Source organism: Eubalaena glacialis, chromosome 6 (genome assembly GCF_028564815.1).
Source record: "Eubalaena glacialis isolate mEubGla1 chromosome 6, mEubGla1.1.hap2.+ XY, whole genome shotgun sequence".
Classification (NCBI taxonomy): Eukaryota; Metazoa; Chordata; class Mammalia; order Artiodactyla; family Balaenidae; genus Eubalaena; species Eubalaena glacialis.
Window position 1 is genome coordinate 110,993,082 of NC_083721.1, and position 19,763 is coordinate 111,012,844.

At 36.1% G+C, this 19,763-nt stretch overlaps 1 protein-coding gene across 2 annotated transcripts in view; it reads right to left on the minus strand.

Annotated features, from left to right (window-relative positions):
* MLF1 (myeloid leukemia factor 1) overlaps positions 1–19,763 on the minus strand; it is a 42,162-nt gene that overhangs the window by 5,314 nt on the left and 17,085 nt on the right. Inside the window, exons 2-4 of one of the 2 annotated variants that reach the window (XM_061193501.1) lie at positions 11,237–11,384; positions 1,453–1,536; positions 230–358 (exon numbers count right to left, since the gene is read on the minus strand). In XM_061193501.1, coding sequence (XP_061049484.1) covers positions 230–358; positions 1,453–1,536; positions 11,237–11,384 — 361 coding nt within the window. The remainder of the gene's footprint in view (positions 1–229; positions 359–1,452; positions 1,537–11,236; positions 11,385–19,763) is intronic. The other variant, XM_061193502.1, reaches the window with a different exon arrangement.

Genomic DNA, 19,763 nt, shown 5'->3' on the forward strand with positions numbered 1-19,763 from the left:
TTAACATGAAAAAAGGCACCTGGGGCAGGGATGGAGGTAGGTGGGGGAGACAAAGAATGCCTTAAAATAAATAAATAAATACAGTTAGTTTTATTGCTTTTCACACTGACCTGTGTTTTCTCCCCCCAGCCCTTCCCCCGACCAGTACCAGGTCAAATTTTAGTAGTTAAAATTTGATACAGGTGATCTATGATTCCACAACTTTATAAAGTTCCAAGAAAATACTTACTCCTCCTGGAGCCCTGCGGGTTTGAGTTGAGGCCTGGAAAACCTTTGGTGGTTCATCTCCTACTTTGGAATAAGTCATAACTGAGGAAGAACTAAACGAATGTCCATTTGGATCCGTTGAAAGGTGACCCTAGAGGTAAATATAAATTGTAAATCCAGTGAGTTCAGTCAAATACGAAGAACTAATGTCAGAGGATTCAAATAAAGTAACAACACTAGCTAGAAGTTCTACTAAAGATAGTATATATGATCAGTATGATGTCCAAATGGTACCCCCATGAAGGCCCTAACTTCCTTGTATTTTAGATACCAATTCACACTCTCCTTATAAGGAATAATAAATAACAAGTGATTCATTTAGAAATCCTCAAATCTTTGAGGTCAAAGACTTGTGGCTTAAATTTATAGATGCCATGCCCTGAAGCATGTAATACTTTTACAGTCAGTGGTTGACCTTTGTGTGCAATTTTGCCAATGTTGAGCCAATTAGCCATATGCCAAGAAGTTTTATACCTTCTGTGGGTACCAACTGCTACATTTCTAAAATCATTAATAATGTCCTAGATTTGGACATTCTGAAATGACCCTTAGATTTCAAACTGGATGACTAAAATAATATGGGTGGTCTTCATACTGAATCAAGTTATTTTGATTAATATCATGAGTAGAAAAGTAAGAGTATTAGTACTAGTTTATAAGTGTTTGGACTGTATTAATCTAATCCAGTGCCTAAACATCATTCCTGAAATTTCTATTTTCAGAGTTATTTTTGAACGCTAAAACTTAATTTCTTAGATGCCACAAATCTTTTTAAGTAGACAAGTTATACATAATAAAAAAATCTAAATTCATATAAAACATTCATTTATAATAGTCATCTTCAGCAGAATAAATGTTTTTGAGGTTGAATTGTTTCATTTTGAAAGTTTAATTAACGCTGTTTTTCAAACTTGCAGGTTCTGAAATCATTTTGGTAGGTTGTGACCGGGATTTTTAAAATATGAAGTAAAATAGAAAATATCAGCACACGCTGTAAACAGTATGATTATTTTCTCATGAAACTTTTATTTCAGGTGTAAAATACATACAGTACACAAGTACTGTCATGATGTAAGACATATTTTTCAATCACTGTGGACCATGGTTAGAAAAAGGTTGAAAGCCACTACAATATAGAGTACCGATAACTGAAAATAACATTCTCAACAATCTTTTAGTACTTACAAAGTTTCTTTGTAATTCCTGCATACTGTTTCGCATATTTAACATCATTCGGTCCATTGCCTGAAAAGGGTTGACATCTGTACGCTATAGGATATTAGGAAGTATGTCATTAATTATAAGCACAACACAAAAGAAGCAAATCAACATTCCCAAAACAGCTGAAATTTTTTTTTTGATTTTTGCTGTGGGGTCTCATGCAGTGATTGACCAGGCAAAGATAATTTAAGGACTATATAATGAAAGTGATTTGTTAAAGAAGAATTTGAAGCATACACAAAATCCTAAACAGCCAACATACAAATGGTTGGGGAGTTGTAACACTATAAATACATGCATACATACATGTGTATATATCCACACATATATACATGCAAGAACATATAAATACACACACACATAAAATTCAACTTGCTCATAACATAATTTGGTTAATATTTAAATACTGAGTGGTGTATCCTTGGCTGTGGGACAGCTCTAGCATAGACTAGTCTTCCAATTTTTCCTTCTTCCTTCTGGATATCCTACCAGGCAAATAAATAAAACCCGAGTATAAGATGACAGTGTTCCTTCCAGCAGTTCCACATGGATGATAGAAGCTGCCTCTGGAGTAATCAGCCCTCCTTTCCATCAGACCTGGACCCAAGTGATATAGGTTGATTCACTCCACTAACAGTCCTTGGATTTGCTGCCTACCACTGCCGGCTCAGTGGGGCATACCCTTGAAGCATGAGGTATGTTCCTTTATTTATTTAAATAGCTCTTTATTGGAGTGTAATTGTTTCACAATACTGTGTTAGTTTCTGCTGCACAACAAAGCGAATCAGCCACATGCATACATATATCCCCATACCCCTCCCTCTCGATCCTCCCTCCCACCCTCCCTATCCCACCCCTCTAGGTCATTGCAAAGCACTGAGCTGATCTCCCTGTGCTATGCTGCTGCTTCCCACTAGCTATCTATTTTACATTTGGTAGTGTACAAATGTCGATGCTACTCTCACTTAGCTCCAGCTTCCCCCTCCCACCTCATGTCCTCAAGTCCATTCTCTATGTCTACGTCTTTGGTCCTGCCCTGCCACTAGGTTCATCAGTACTATTTTTTTTTTTTTTAGATTCCATATATATATGTTAGCATACGGTATTTGTTTTTCTCTTTCTGACTTACTTCACTCTGTATGACAGACTCTAGGTCCATCCACCTCACTACAAGTAACTCAATTTCGTTTCTTTTTATGGCTGAGTAATATTCCATTGTATATATGTGCCACATCTTCTTTATCCATTCATCTGTCGATGGACACTTAGGTTGCTTCCATGTCCTGGCTATTGTAAATAGTACTGCAATGAACATTGTGGTACATGTCTCTTTTTGAATTATGGTTTTCTCAGGGTATATGCCCCATAGTGGGATTGCTGGGTCATATGGTAGTTCTATTTTTAGTTTTTTAAGGAACCTCCATACTGTTCTCCATAGTGGTTGTATCAATTTACATTCCCACCAACAGTGTAGGAGGGTTCCCTTTTCACCACACCCTTTCCAGCATTTATTGTTTCTAGATTTTTTGATAATGGCTATTCTGATCAGTGTGAGGTGATACCTCATTGCAGTTTTGATTTGCATTTCTCTAATAATTAGGTGATGTTGAGCAAATTTTCATGTGCCTCTTGGCCATCTGTATGTCTTCTTTGGGGAAATGTCTCTTTAGGTCTTCCACCCATTTTTTAATTGGATTGTCTGTTTTTTGATATGGAGTTCCATGAGCTGTTTGTATATTTTGGAGATTAATCCTTTGTCCGTTGTTTCATTTGCAAATATTTTCTCCCATTCTGAGGGCTGTCTTTTCATCTTGTTTATGGTTTCCTTTGCTATGCAAAAGCTTTTAAGTTTAATTAGGTACCATTTGTTTATTTTTGTTTTTATTTTCATTACTCTAGGAGGTGGGTCAGAAAAGATCTTGCTGTGGTTTATGTCAAACCACATATATGGTTTGTGTTTTCCTATGTTTTCCTCTAAGAGTTTTATAGTGTCTGGTCTTACATTTAGGTCTTTAACCCATTTGAAGTTTATTTTTGTGTATGGTGTTAGGTAGTGTTCTAATTTCATTCTTTTACATGTAGCTGTCCAGTTTTCCCAGCACCACTTATTGAAAAGGCTGTCTTTTCTCTATTGCATGTTCTTGCCTTCTTTGTCATGAATTAGGTGACCATATGTGCGTGGGTTTACCTCTGGGCTTTCTATCCTGTACCATTGATCTATATTTCTGTTTTTGTGCCAGTACCATACTGTCTTGATTACTGTAGCTTTGTACTATAGTTTGAAGCTGGGGAACCTGATTCCTCCAGAGGTATGCTCCTTTAGAAGAAGAGTTAAGAATTCCTCCAGAACAGTAGTTTCTTAGCCAGGAGTGATTTTGATCCCAGTGGGACATTTGGCAATAATTATACTCATTTTTGTTTGTCACAGCTGGGGAGGGTATATGACCGGCATCTAGTGGTAGAGGAAAGGGATTCTGCTAAACATCCTACAAAGCATAGGACAGCTCCCCAGATCAAGAATTATCCAGCCCAGGGCTTCCCTGGTGGTGCAGTGGTTGAGAATCCTCCTGCCAATGCAGGGGACACGGGTTCAAGCCCTGGTCCGGGAAGATCCCACATGCCGCGGAGCAACTGAGCCCGTGAGCCACAACTACTGAGCCTGCGCGTCTGGAGCCTGTGCTCCGCAACAAGAGAGGCCGCGATAGTGAGAGGCCCGCTCACTGCAATGAAGAGTGGCCCCCGCTCGCCGCAACTAGAGAAAGCCCTCGCACAGAAACGAAGACCCAACACAGCCAAAAATGATAAATAAATAAATAAATAAATTTATAAAAAAAAAAAAAAAAAGAATTATCCAGCCCAACATGAAAGTAGTGGTGTCAAGGCTGCAAAACTCTGCTCTAGAAAGGTCTGCTATTGATTTTAGGTTTTATCACTGGAACAATCACCAGGAATCAAAAAGTGAAGCACATATTCTAGTGTGTCACCCAAAGCATCATCTACTATTTATAAGGAGTGTTTAGTTCAAGGAACTCCCCTGCTCAAGCAGGAGGAGTGTTTTGAATCCTGTAAGGCACTGTTATTCAATGCTGGTATTTCAGCCCTTCTGGATATTCTTTTGCTTTGTGCCAAGCTGGGACTCAGTAAAGAATTATCAAAGGCCTGTTTATGTCTCTGCCTTCTACTGGGTTTTTATTGCTAGTTACAATAGGAAATAGATGAAAAAAAGCAAATTCCTTTTTAGAACCTGCACTTAGCACAGTAGGGAACAACAAAGACACATTTAGGAGATATTGATACATCTTTAGGATGCAAAGGACTACAATAGAATTAATCTGCATTTCAGAGATTCAACACAATTCAGGAAATGTTGTGAATTTTTTGCTTCAACATTAGGTTAAGAATCAAAGCTGTATAAGAGAGAACAATTCAAGAGAGATAGAAGGGCTGGCCTAAGGAAGGAGAGGAGGAGGAGAAAAAGATCAGATGTTTGGGGTATATTCTGTCTCTTCTCAATTCACTATCAAATCAGCCATCAAAAGATGTATCTGTACTTGCTATGGGGTGGCCCAATGCCTTGACAAAAAGTGGGGCTACAAATTAGAGCAGAGATTCCAGTGGGCTTTTGAGGCCTTCAGGAACTCTGTACAGCTGCTCTTCTCTGCCTAGAATGTTTTCTCCTGACTCTCAGTATAGTTTCTTCTAATCATTCAAGTATCACCTCCTTAAGAAGCCCACCTGTCTAAACTAATCTCTGCCTCACCTCCACCTGTCACTATATCATTACTCCATCTCCTTCAGAGTACTTTGAAGTACTTTGATGATCTGAAATTATTTTGTTTATTGTCTGTCTTCCCACTCTGTAAAAATAATCTCTGTGAAGGCAGGGCTATCTTCTCTGTCTTACTCACTACTATATTCCCAATACTTTAAAAACAACTCCTGGCACATAGAAGGGCTCAATAAATATTTGCTGAATGAATGAACTAATTATCTCTAGCTCAGCTCAAACCCATATATCCAACTGTTTACCAGATAAATCCCACCTGGACAGCCCACAGATGCCTCAAATGCAAAACACCCAGAATTGAAATGACCTTTTTCAACACCCCTGCCCTCATATCTGCACTGCATCAATGCTCTGTTCCTAGCTCAGTGGCGTTCTCATCTACCTAATGCCTCATGCCACAAAAATAAGCATAATACTTTCCTTCTCCCTCTCTACTGATCCATCAACCCAATTAATCACCAAGTTCTATCCATTCACCTATTTAACTCTTTCTCAAAGGAGATTATTTCTCTTTATCACCACAGCTATTACCTGAGTAGAAGCTATCACTAATGCTTCCCAGAATACTTGATCAGCCTCCTAGCCTCCCTGCCTCCACTGTGATCCCTTCTAATCTCTCTCCTCCCTGCAGGCACAATGATCTTTAAAAAATGAGAACCTGATTCTACTACTGTTTTGATGAAAATTCACCAATTGCTTCCCCTGCTCTTAAGATAATGTCCACAATCCTTACCAGGGCCAAAAGAAGTCCCCCTGGTTACCTCTCCATCATCATCTATACACACTCTCCAACTCACATCCTAGGGCCAAATGACCCTAAACATCTTTGGGCTCCCTAGCCTCTAGGTTTTTGCACACGCTGTTTCCTCTATGTTGAGCACTCTTCTTCTCCCCTCCCAGATTTTCCTGGCTAATTCCTATTAATCCTTAAGGTTCAGGAAGTGTTCTCTAGTTGACCTCCACTCCACCATCCCAAAACGTCTGGGCTACAGGCTTTTTTCTGCCTGTGCTCCCACAGCATGCTGAACTTCCTGATCATTTTTACTGATAACTCTGTGCTATAGCTGTTTTTTTTTTTTTCCTTCATCACTTGTCCCACTAAAAACTCTGGTCAGGAAGGACAAATGTTATATGTCAAACTTTAAGGAAAGAAATGGCTGAAGTCTAGCACAAGAGAATAAAAAAACTTTTTCATGAGAGCATAGGTGCATCCATAGGAAATGTTCCAAGGTGATGCTATTCTCTGTTACTCCTCAGATTGCCTTTAAGTGTGTTAGAAACTAGAGCCACAGAAAACAGGACCAAAGGCCTGGAGAAACAGGGGTGGGAGAAAAGCTGGTTGCAGAGTAGCCATGCTTGAACTTGGGAAAGGAAAAGCATGAATGAATTGGCAATAGAGTCCTAGAGAAAGCAGCCAATCTGAGCTTTTCCAAATGTGCTTGTCTATCTACAGTTTGGTGGTTTTTCACCTTTTGAAAAGTCTTCATAAGCTTGGGGAAGTTTCCAACTTTTAAACACAACTGTGGGGATCCCTTTTGCAAATCAAGTGAATAGTCATCAACTAAAATGTACTATTTCTTCTGGAAGACTGATTTTATTATGTTGATAGTACTTACTTCACAAAACACAGGCCTAAACACTCTGAGATAAATTTAACACATGAAACAAGTTTTCAGTAACAAATGCTAAAAAGCCATTATGAAAGTGAGATGGCATGCCAATTCAGTTTGCTTGAGTTAATGAAAAATAAATATTTGTCAGAAAATATTGCTCAAATGGTTTGTGTCTTATGATATGAACCATACTACCAAAACTGCCAAAAGGCACAAGAGAACTCATCACCTAGAAAAAAATCCAATTAATTTTGGTTATGATATTTATTATATAACAATCTCTGAAAAAGAGAGAAATGCACTGCATAATCACATAGTTCAGAGCTAACCAAATTACAGAACCTTTTAATCAAAAAGAACTCAACATATATTTTTAAAGTTATCTGCTTATTATTCATTGTAGAGCCTGACAGGATCCTGGCAGGCAAATAGAGAGACCATATATCACTTTTAAATAAGACTACTCTAGTATTTGTTAAAGGCAGTTGAAAGAGAAAGTATTTGCTATGGATTGAGACAAATATTTCTCAAAGGAAATGCAAATTCACACCAAAATTAACACATAAGGTACAATGATTAAGATTATATCATCTTTCCTTTGTTCAACTATTCCATATTTTTTAAAAATCAGTTAATCTTTCCTTTAACCCGTTAAAAATCAAAAGTATCTAAATTAATAACATTTCAAAAAATTTGTAGAGATATTTGGCCAAAAATTTAATGAATACCTCCTAGGAACTAATTTATGGAATAAGAAATATGGACTTCAGAAAGGATCACACATAGAGATTTAAAGATATTTGGAGTCTTCGATAGGAAAAAGAACATTAAGTATAATAGATGGAATAATCAAAATTAATAATTCATAAATTATATTCCTCAATAGGTACAGATGAATAAAAATAAATTTTTAGACACGTATACAAATTAAAAACTTTCATTACTTGGAAGTTTTAAATGTTGAAAATAAATTTTGAATTTCTTGGTAAAAGGTATATATAAAGTTTTGCCATCATTCTGTGATAATTTTCTCCCTGTGTAAGTTATGTCAAAAAAACTAGAGAAAACTGTGTTTATATTCAATTTTATAAGTTATATCAGATGATATATACTTATACTGTATATGTAGAACAGTAATCTCCAAAGTGTATTGATGTACCAGTAAAATTTCTCTTTCTGTTTCTTTTTACTGAAAGGAAAAACAGATTTTACATTGACTCTGGCACCATCTCTCAATCTAATTGTCAAATAGTCACATGTCATATCTTGAATTATAAACTGCCTAATTAAATAAATTTACAGATTAAATTATAGTTTTAAACAAACCAATCCTCTCAAAATGGACAACTTTTTAAACTTAATGGCTTAAAAATATCCCAATAAGGAAATCATGAACTGAAGAAAATGCTAATAGTACAAACACAGGAAAGCGGCAAAGCTGATGCTTCTCCTACTTCTGTAGGTGTCTCTGTTTTCCCTCCTAATAGGGCTGATAAAGATGACAAATGTCAAGAAATGGGCCAGAAATAAAGAAAAAAGTTATCAAGTGTCTATTTGAAATATAAATTTTCATCCACTATGCTTAAAAGCATCAGCATATGGCTCACTATTTAATCAAAATACTCATTTTAAAATTTATAACTTCATAAAAAGAGAAAAAAAAGTTTGTGTAAACTGTTAATAAAAGTTCAAATAGAACAGCCAGCATGCTCAAAAAGCCTACTACTGTTTTCTTCACTGTGCTCTTTTCAAACTAGGCAGCCATCTTTTTCATCTTCTGCAGTCAATTTCTAATTTCTGTTTCTACTTTCACATCTAGTTATAAGACACTGACTTAGAAAAGTCAAGTTAGGATAGAGGTCTTCTGTTGCTACTGTTGTTTGTTTTTGTTTTCTTTTAATTAATTTGTTTAGTTTTGCTATTACATAAGTCTTTCATACTGAGACATAAACATGTCAAATGTATCACACCCTAGGGGAAAAAAGGTGAGCCATATCTCACCAGTATAAATTATAATGTACCGGGAAAGAAAAAGTGTTTTGGCTAAAAGAGAAGCTGAATGTTCCTGGGAAAACTGGATGAAATTCCTATATTTAAAAATTCCTACTGCCCTTCAACTGCCCTAGGACAGTGCTCGGTACTCTTGGTTGGCAAAGAGTTTTCATAGTTTGAACAAGAAAAAACCCCACTGGTGTTAGCTTTCTAAGACAGTTGATAACAATATAATGTAATTGAAGAAGAATGTATACTACTTGATTTTAGATGGGAGAGGCAACTAAATACTACCTAGCAGTATTGACTATATAAAAAGTTATAAAACTCAAAGTTTTATGAAATGGTTTTGTCTAAATCTGATATAGTAAAAATTACCATTTACTTTTTATTTAATAGGTAGATGAGTACTGCAGTTTTTCTTGGGAAAATGTTTAAAGAGATTTTTATTAAATTAAAAAATAAGATGGTAGGTTCACATATAGGTGATTAGTGTACTTTACTCAGCATTGGTTTAAAAAAAAGCTAAAAGCTTTCCAGTCTATTTGAATATCATCATGCTCTCCATTAAGGTAGCCAATAGCCACATGTGGCTATTTAAAATTAGTTTTAAAATAATTAGAATTTAATTAAAAATTCAGTAGCACTAGGCACAGTTCAAGGGCTCGATAGCCATATGTGGCTAACCACACTGAACAGGACAGATTTAGAACATTTGCATCATCCAGAATGTTCTATTGGATAATGCTACAGACTTTAGCCTACACCTATGATTAATAATCTTAGACAAAAGTTAATTTATGTCACTATAAACTGGACAAGGTAGCAACTATTTTAGTTTTTCATTCAAATGTTGGTCTTGGCCTTCCTTTATATTCAGAGTTGTTTTCCTGCTTGACTTTCCTTATTTAGTCATCACATTTACGCAACCATATTACTTCAGCTGTGTGGGTTTTTTTGGTTCCCCAAAACTTGATTTCAAGCCACACTGGCAAGGCAAATATGAGGCAAGCTAAAATACAAATAGTTCTAAATTATGAATCGTATAAACTACAGTTTCACAGAAATTTATCTCTTTATTTGGTTACATATATTTCTTATTCCAGCTCATTAAACATTCAGATGTTTTAAGCACAAGTACCCAGGAAAGAAACATTTACTTCTACTTCCAGTGGATGACCAGCAGAGTTACAGCTTAGGCATCCTCAATAAGAACTTTATAGCTGAATTATAAACAGATCTCCTTTCTATGCTTACAAGGGAATAAAATTGTCACTTCTTTTTCTACACAGGCTACGAGTAGCTCATTTATGCACGTAAATACAAAGCACTATGTACAGCCCTACTCTTTCTTTGCTGTGGTTATAGCAGATATATAAAATGCTTCAATGCTCATGTGAAAGATAAAATTTCAGAATGTCGTATTTGATTTTTCTGCTCTCTTTGACAATTTTTTCCTTTGACCTTAATTTTCAACTTTTATGGAAATTTATAGCTCTAACAGTAAAAAATATATATAATGATACCACATTAACTAATTTAAAAAATAACTGGAATGTAATTAATATATATATTGGAATAATATGTATGTGAAAAAGAATGTGAAGATTACTTTCATTTAAATGGCAAATGCAATGTTATCCATCAAACGTCTTAGGAGTATTTGAAACATTTTGCTCTATTTAAGGCCACTGCAAATAGAAAATACGAAAATCCAACTCCTGTGGATTTGTTGTTCTAGAACTGCCATTCCTGAGGCTGAAGAAGCAATAGAAATAAGCAGAAAAGAAAATACTTAAGGTATATAAATATCCTGGTTTTTGTTTTTTGAGTTGAGTATGTTTGTAACCTTTTAGTTTTGCTCTCAGACAAGACTTCTGAATATATATTGTAGTTTTGCAAGGCTTTTGAATACAATTAAAAGTTAATCTAAGTTTTGAAGGTCCAAGGTAGCCATGCAGAAGACTGGTTCTTCCTGGTCCAATAGAGATAAAGCATTATACTATAGTTTTTTATTTTAAAGTGGGAAAAAAAAGTGTTGTATGCAATGATATTTCCTTGCCTGTTCTAATGTGAGACATGGGAGTAAATGATAAGGTGAGGAAAAAACTATATACATATGGAAAACAATGTTTTAAGTTTGGCTTGTAATATATAACTTTATGGTGCTAAAAGTTTTAGTAGCACGTTGGAATTCTATACAATTAACAATTCATTGTTCAAGAGCTCAGCTTTCCAACCGGTCCCTCCTTTTACATAAGTTATTTCTATAACATAAGTATTAGTCATATCCTGTTGTCAGAGATATATTCTTCTGTAATACTTTTCTTTACTAACTTTAAAATAAAGAACTTACAGTCAAGGAATTTTCTCCATCCTCATGTCCCGTATGGTTACGAGCTCTTCCTCTACCATCAGAGATGCTGAACAGGTCTCTTCCAAAAGGTTCAGAAAAATTTCTCATCATCTGTCGCATACTTTCTTGGTGTGCCATAAAAGAATCACTGTTGAAAATACATAAGAGTATCATGTAAGAGTAAGTGTTGGAATTTAAATAATAAGTAGGCAGCTTAATACTACAAAGAATGATTTTGGGCTAATATGCTTGTTAAAGAGACAAAAGAAGAGTTTAGGAGAATAGAATTATCTCATAAAGACCCACTATTCATGAATACAAAACCTGTTCTGTTTGTTATCTACCATAATTCACTTATGTATAATAGTAAAAATATACCTTTATTTATCTCATTGTATGAAATTGGTAAACACAAAGTAACACATCTCAGGTAGCTTAAGCCAGCACTAAAGGAAATGGCAAAAAAGGACTGAAAAATACTGCTACCAGGTAGAGGCCACTTTGGGCAGTCAACATAAATTCTAGTGAGAGCTAATAAAGAATGCTGGCTTGTTTATTTTTTAACTCTTATTTACTAAATATGAGCATTGAGAGCTATAGCTATGTTATGAATACCATAAAAGATACAACATTATTTTTTTAAAAACGGGGTTTTTTTGTCTTAATGTTATGGAGTTGTAAGAGTTCTTTATATATTCTAGACATCAGGCTTTTATTATATATGTCTTGTAAATACTTTTTTCCCCCAATCTTGGACTTGCCTTTTCATTTTCTTAACATCAGCTTACTGAGCCACACAGCCAGGATCCTTTGTTAGGTCTTCAGTTTTCACCAGACTATGACCTTTGCATGGAAATTTTATTTCTGACTTAGTTTTCTATCTCTGCCTTTCATCTTTAACTAACTCCAACTCCTATGACATTTTACATATCTCCATAAGCTTCTTTTGTTTTTAGAAGATGAGGAATAAGTAGAATTTAAAACATGAAGGGAAGAATTGTAATAGAAAGTCAGAAGTGGACAATCTGAGGGAAGTATCGTATAAAAGAGTAAATTGTGTTGATTATTCTACCGTACCTTCTAAATTTCCTGTCTTAAAGTTAAAAGGCTTCCATTTTTATTTTGCATCTTCTAACATGGGAGATTTATTTGTAGTTTTTCTTTTTTTTTTTTTTTTTACAAAATGTTCTAATATTACTGAACTTAATTTCAGTTAGGTATATTATTAACTTGATTATCTAGTCTCTGATAAACCAATGAACTCACTAATTTATATGTGTGGTACCCAGCTTCTAAGATGGCCCCAATGATCACCACTCCCTGGTATTCATGCCCTCATGTAAACCCTTCCTCCCCTTAAGTATGGCTGGACTTACAGACTTGCTTCTAATAGAATATAAGTGATGGGATGTCAATTCCAAAATTAGGCTTTTAGAAAGACTGTGGCTTCTGCTTGTATGCTCTCTTGCATGATGGCTCACTCTGCGGGAAGCAGCTGCCACACTATGAGGCAGCCCTGTGGGGAGGCCCACACGAGTGAGCTTAGGGGCAGATTTTTGAGACCAGCCAACAGCCACGTGAAGGAACTTGGAAGTATATTCTCCGTCAGTCAAGCCTTAAGATGACGACAGCCTTGACCCACAACTTGATTGCAGCCTAAGAGGCCCTGAGTTGGAACCACTAAGCTGCTCCTAGATTCCTAACCAACAGAAATTATGACATAATCAATGTTTGTTTTAAGCTGCAATAGATAACTAATACATATTACATCCCAAAAAGCAGTGTATAACACATTTAAAACTGCCCTTATTCTGTCAATTTTGGTAGTTTCATCTAATGACTGGGAAGGAAATGAATACAAATCTATAAAAATAAGTAGGTCTGTTTCTGCATCATGAGAAAATGTTTTATAGATTTTCACCAAGTTCTGAGACTACGTTTGGGATGGTATGAATATATATATAAGATTCTATGGCATAAAACAAACCTCAATTGAGGGTGGTGTTTCTTAGATAGGTGGTCTTACTCTAAAGCAGTTGAAACTGAGGTACAAGAAGCCACGGAACTGTTGATCAGGAGATACAAGTTTCATATATGAAAACACTTGGCCCAGAGAAAACTAACTCTGGTTTAAGCGAGCAACTCCCTTCTCCACCCCTACCTCCCCATCCCCCGTCAATCAAAAGTCACTAAGGAAGAAGTTCGGAACTACAGGTACTGACTGCAACGGAAATGCTTCTCTATGTAGCATGCTCCCAGGTGAGTGGAAACTTTATTTAAGAACAGTAAGCAACTCTCCCAAGAAATGGTGGAGAGACAATATGATATTCAAGTTCAACAAATGTTTATTGTGTAAATTGTGCATCAAGCACAGAGGTTGATTATTGGTCTGGAGGAACTTCTGGTCTGACAGAGAAGTGAGACTTTATGTTTTAAAATTAAGATTTTAAAACTTAGATATTGTATTAGTTTACTATTGCTTCTGTTAACAAATCACCACAAATTTAGTGACTTAAAACAACACAAATTAATTTTCTTACAGTTCTGGAGGTTAGAAGCCCAGAATTGGCTAGTATCATTGTGTTGGCAGGGCTGTATTCCTTCTGGAGGCTGCAGGGGAAAATCGGTTGCCTTTTTCTAGCTTCTAGAGACTGCTCATATTCCCTGGCTTATGGCTCCTTTCCCCATTTTCAAAACCTGCAGCATAGCATCTTCAAATCTCTCTCTGATGCTTCCATATTTAAAAGACTCTTGTGATTAAATCGAGCCCGCCTGGATAATCCAGGTTATTCTCCTATTTTAAGGTTAGCTGATTAACCAAGTTAATTCCATCTATAACCTTAATTTCCCCCTGCAATGCAAAATGACATATTCACAGTTTTGGGGGATTGGGACATGGGCATCTTTAGGGGGGCATTATTCTGTCTACCACAAATACATTCCTAAAATCACTTTATTTAAAGCAATTTCCAATTGTTCCTGTCAGTCTGCATAAAATCGTCTTAGAAGATTGAAAAGCTATAAAATACAGCTTGTGATTAACCTGGCACTAGTGTGCTGAAGGGGATTTCTATGACTGATGATGAAGACAATAGATTAAAGAACTTGAACCTGAATTAGGACAAGCCAAAAGACATCAGCTCCGAAAGCATCAGCTCTTGAAGAAGTATCCACCCCAATGGCAGCATTCTCTCTGACTAATGGCCTGATTTGTAACTATTATTTCTTGTTATAATTCAAGGGGACTTTTGAGGTCCTTTATTAGACTACTAAATAATTACAATTTCTTAAAAAGTAATTTATGAAATCCATGCCAATGCAAACTACCTTCTGTTCTTAATGTACCAAAGAAAGGCTTCTGTTATACTTTCCCTCCCCCTCCCCCAAACCCTTTCCTGATACTTTTCCAGCTACTGTCTCCTTTCCTTTAGCACTTAAAATCTTCCAATAGTCATCTATACTTGTGTCCTTTACTTCCTTGTAGCTCATTCCCTTTATTTCTTTACAAATGCCTTTTCCTTCCCTTCACCTCTGCATTAAAACGCCAATGATTCCCTTAACCTTCCAATTACTGAAACCCAAAGGTCATCCCTATTCCTTGAATTCTCCGCAGCATCTGGAACTTTCGGGGCAATGCACTGTTCTCAGCCTTGTTTGATAAATTTCTCCTTTAAATTCTCCTTTCCTTCTCGCCCTTGATGGAGCTTCCTTAGAGTCACAGATAGATTACTGATGGGTCAAAATGTTGATACCTCATCCTTGGGGCAGCCAGGTGGGGCCTGAACCTGCCAAAGTCCCTGGCGCTTGTTACTTCCAGCTTCTATCAGTCTCTCCTTCTTGTACTCCAAGGTGCTTTGCAAATATTTTCTAATTGTGAATGACGTTAAAATGCTGAAAAGCACTGCCCCCTAAAGACATACTTCCTCTGGGCTTTACCCGGTCTTCTTTTCTCTGCCCTCTGTGCATTATTTCTTTTAACTTGACCATGCTTAAAAGTCACCAGAGGTACTCATTAAAATGCAGATTCCTGAGACATACGCCCAGGGATTTTTGATTCAGGATATCTGGAGCATGGCCCAGTCATCTGCATTTCAGCAAGCATTTCAAGTAACCCTAATGCAGAGGTTCCAAGGACCTCAAGTGAATAAACACTATAATCTGTCCTCTTCAACCACTTTATCAGGGACTCTAGTTCAATTTCTGCTTGTTTTGATGCAAATGGTCTTCATTTATTTAACAAATATATACTGAATACCTATGTAGAAGGCCCCAGGCAGTGGGTATAGAGCCCTCACTTTTGGAGGGCTAAAATCAATTTCAACTTCCTATTGGCCAGGAAGTTGTAATACTTTTTGAAGTACTCAGAGTATAAATTACAATGATAAAGCAATTATTGAACATTTGCCCATTTCTATCCAAATAAGTCTGTGTTTACTGAAGTATAGTTGATTTACAGTATTATATTAGTTTCAGGTATACAACATAATGATTCAATATATTTATAGACTATACTCCATTTAAAGTGATTATAAAATACTGGCTATATTCCCCATGTTGTCCAATATATCCTTGAGGCTTATTTATTTTATACATAGTAGTCTGTACCTCTTAATCCCCTCTCCCCCCCTCTCTTGCCCCTCCCCTGTGCCCTCTCCCCACTGGTAACCACTAGTTTGTTCTCTATATCTGTGAGTCTGTTTCTGTTTTGTGATAGTCTTTCATTTGTTTATTTTTTAGATTCCACATATAATGATAACATACAGTATTTGTCTTTCTCTGTCTGACTTATTTCACTAAGCATAATACCCTCCAGGTCCATTCATATTGTTGCAAATGGCAAAATTTAATTCTTTTTTTATGGCTGAGTACTATTCCATTATACATATACCACATCATCTTTATTCATTCATCTGTTGATGGACACTTAGGTTTCTTCCATGTCTTAACTATTATAAATAATGCTGCTATGAACACTGGCATACATGTATCTTTTCAAATTAGTGTTTTCATTTGCTTTGGCTATATACTCAGGAGTGGAATTGCTGGATCATATGGTAGTTCTATTTTTAGTTTTTTGAGGAAACTTCGTACTGTTTTCCACAGTGGCTACACAAATTTACATTCCCACTGACAGTGTACTAGGGTTCCCTTTACTCCATATCCTTGCCAACATTTGTTATTTGTGATCTTTTTGATGACAGCCATTCTGACAAATGTGAGGTGATATCTCATTGTGGTTTTGACTTGCATTTCTCTGGTGATTACTGGGATGTTGAACATCTTTTCATGTAGCTGTTGGCCATCTTTATGCCCATCCAGTGAATTTTGTTCCTAAAAATACTGCAGTTTTCACTTCTAGAATTTCTATTTGGTTGCTTTTGTTTTATAATTTCTCTTCCTCCACTGAGATTTCATATCTTTTCATTCGTTGTAAACATATTTTCCTTTACGTCATTGAGCAAAATTATAATAATTGCTTTAAAATCCTTCTTGGTTAATTCCAACATCTGGATCAGTTTGGGATCAATCTCTATTGATTATCTTTTCTCTGGAGAATGGGTCGCATTTTATCCTGTTTTTTTTTTTTTTTTTTTTTGTCAAGTAATTTTGGATTGTATCTGTAAATTGTGGCTATTATGTTTGGGAGCTGTGTATCTGTTATATTCAGGAGTAGTGTGGGTTGCTGTTGTTGTTTTAAGTAGGCAATTATTCTGGCTGGCCTTAATATTAAAATTCTGTCTCTTGAGTGGCAGCTCAATTCTCAATTCAGTTTTTATCCTTGGCTGAACTGCTTTATGTCTCTCCCACATATACAAGGTGTAAGGCTCAAATGGAGACTTGTGCAGAATTTATTAACAGTTCTTAGAGATCATCCTCTCTGATTCTCTCCACTTTTGGGACTTCACTCCTCATTTTCCTGTGACTGTGGCTGCACTGAACTTTGAGCCTGGTTCTTAGGCCAGACTGTTTCAAGTCTTCTATCAGAGTTTTAGCCACCCCTACATAGCACAGATCAAGCTTACCCATAGGCTACCATTGCTTTCCCTTCTTCCAACTGTTGAGTCACCTCCAGTGTATGTCTGATTTTGGTCATTTTCCAGTACCTTCTCCAGAAAGTTGTTTTTGTGTTTTATTCTGGCATTAAACTGTTATCTGAAGGAGAGTTGGTACAACTGGAGCTTTCTTGGCTATGCTAGAAGTGAAGGTCTCCTGAAGATATTAATCTCACATTCTATAGTCTTTTTTGTTTCATTAGTTTTGTTTCCTTAAATGTTGGTTCTTCTGTTTGGTTAGTGTAGCTTCTGTCTTTCATGATGTTAGTTTTCCTCAAATGTTTGCAGTTATTTACATATTTTGAACAAGATAAAGAAATAAATGGATGAAGGGACATGAGTGGTTAAAAGTATTTTAAGTGAGTTTATAGATCTGAATTAGGAGGGAGAAGCTGGAATGTGTGCTTGTCCTACAGTTTGGTTTAGTATTTGAGATTTCCTGTTTTAACCTCCTCCCCAAACCCTTTCAATCCAAGGCCTAATAGACTACTCTCTCTTTCTTCTATCAAATTAGCTTCTCTAGCTTTTTACAATTTTCTTTTATTTTTACTGTGGTAAGAACATTTCCTATGAAACCTACCCTCCTAAGAAAATTTTAAGTGTACAATACGGTATTGTTAACTACAGGCACAATGTTATACAGCAGATCTCTAGATATTACAATTTTCTTTTTCCTTCATTCCTGAGACACAGCACAGCAAAGGAGTACCTTGAGAGCAATAATTTATCCTCCTAAAAAGGAAATGAGGGGAGGGTAGCGTGACTGTGGACTTTAATTCTCCCCATCATGTATAGTTATTTACACTTACCTGCTTTAAAATAGCAACACAAACGAGAAAAAGACGTTGGGGTTGGAAGAGAGCTACAGATTGGGGGAAGGGGAAGAGGATATAAAAGACAGATGGGCATTCAATCCATTTCAACTTCCTTTCAATGTGCCTTTTTATACTGCAGAAGTTCAAAAGGTAAAATTTAATTTCCTAGACCCCACTGCACCTAAGATTCTGGATTTAGGTTCTGCCAATTATGGACAATGGACAACTGGAAGGTAGAGGTGTGGGAGAGTCTGTATGTACTATTACTTCTGTTTGTTGGTAAACATGATCACAGAGCTACATAGTTTTTCTGTAGCAGTATTAGCAACTCAGAGTGTCTCATCACTAGAGCTTTATGGGTATTGGGGGACAGGAAGGGAAATCCATTTCACTGATATGGTTGCTATCAGGTACACAATGGCTTTGGAGTTAGGAGTAGCAGCAGCTTCCAAATTTAGTGATTCCTAACTTGGGAAGTGGCAGTTGCTTCCCCAGTGGTCTGGATGTGATGTGACTTTGAGGGTCATTCTTGAAAGTTCAACCTAGAGTCTGTTTCTTCAGCCATCACAGTGATTCTCTAAGCCAACTAATGCCCTGTAATAAATCATTTTCTGCTTCAAGTTGCTAGAGTAAATTTTGTTTTCCACAATCGAATATCAACGTAGGTGGGAAGGTTTACTCCTTTTATTTTCGTCAGCCTTAATCCCATTGCAGCATGTCTGAACAGTACTGTTTCAACTATTTTATCATTTTTCTTTTATGTACTCCTCAATACTTTTTTTCTACTTTCTTTTCTTCCCCTTGAAGGGAAGGCATAGGTTACCATTATTGGGAGTCAAGGGGAAATTTTTTTTTTTAATTTAAGTTAAAAATAAAGTCTTGCTATTTGTGTAAGCCCTCTTCATAAAACAAAGACTTTTGAAAATAAAATAACATACAGAAAATATTATTTATCTTTTCTGCCCAATTAGAAGCTTCTTGAGGAAAGGGGACACATCTCTCTTGCTCCCTCTACTGTACAAAATTATCTGGCCCACAGATGTTTCTGGACTGACTGATGGAACAATAACCAAAAAAGGATAGGAAAAGAGCCATTGAAGACTTTTCAGCACTTTAAAAGCATTCAAATGGAATATAATGCCACCTTTGAAAGTGCAAGGCAATATTTATGTATTGATATAGAAGGATTAGCAAGATATGTAGTACACCTCCATTTATATTAAAAATATTCATGTACACATGCTTATAAATGTATAGAATATATCCCTAGGAGGCTACGCAGCAAACTGGTCATAGGGGTTGCATTCTGAGAGGGTGGCTAGATGGTTGAGGGCCAAAGGTGGGAGAGTCTTTTTTTGTCTTAAATTATTTTATTGAAGTATAGCACATATAGAAGAGTGCACAGATCAATCACAACTGTACAGCTCAATGAGTTTTCCCATTTTTAAATGTACAGTTTAGTGTTAATTATATTTGCTTTGTTGTGAGGAGGGGTCTTTTAATTATGTACTCTTCTGTACCTTTTTGAGTTTTTGCCATAAGCATGTATTACACATTCCAAAAACACATTTTTGAAAATGTAAAGTACCTTGATACTTTATAAAATAAGGTATTAATTGCTGGATGTTGGATGTCATTAAATTTTAAGAGATTTTCCTC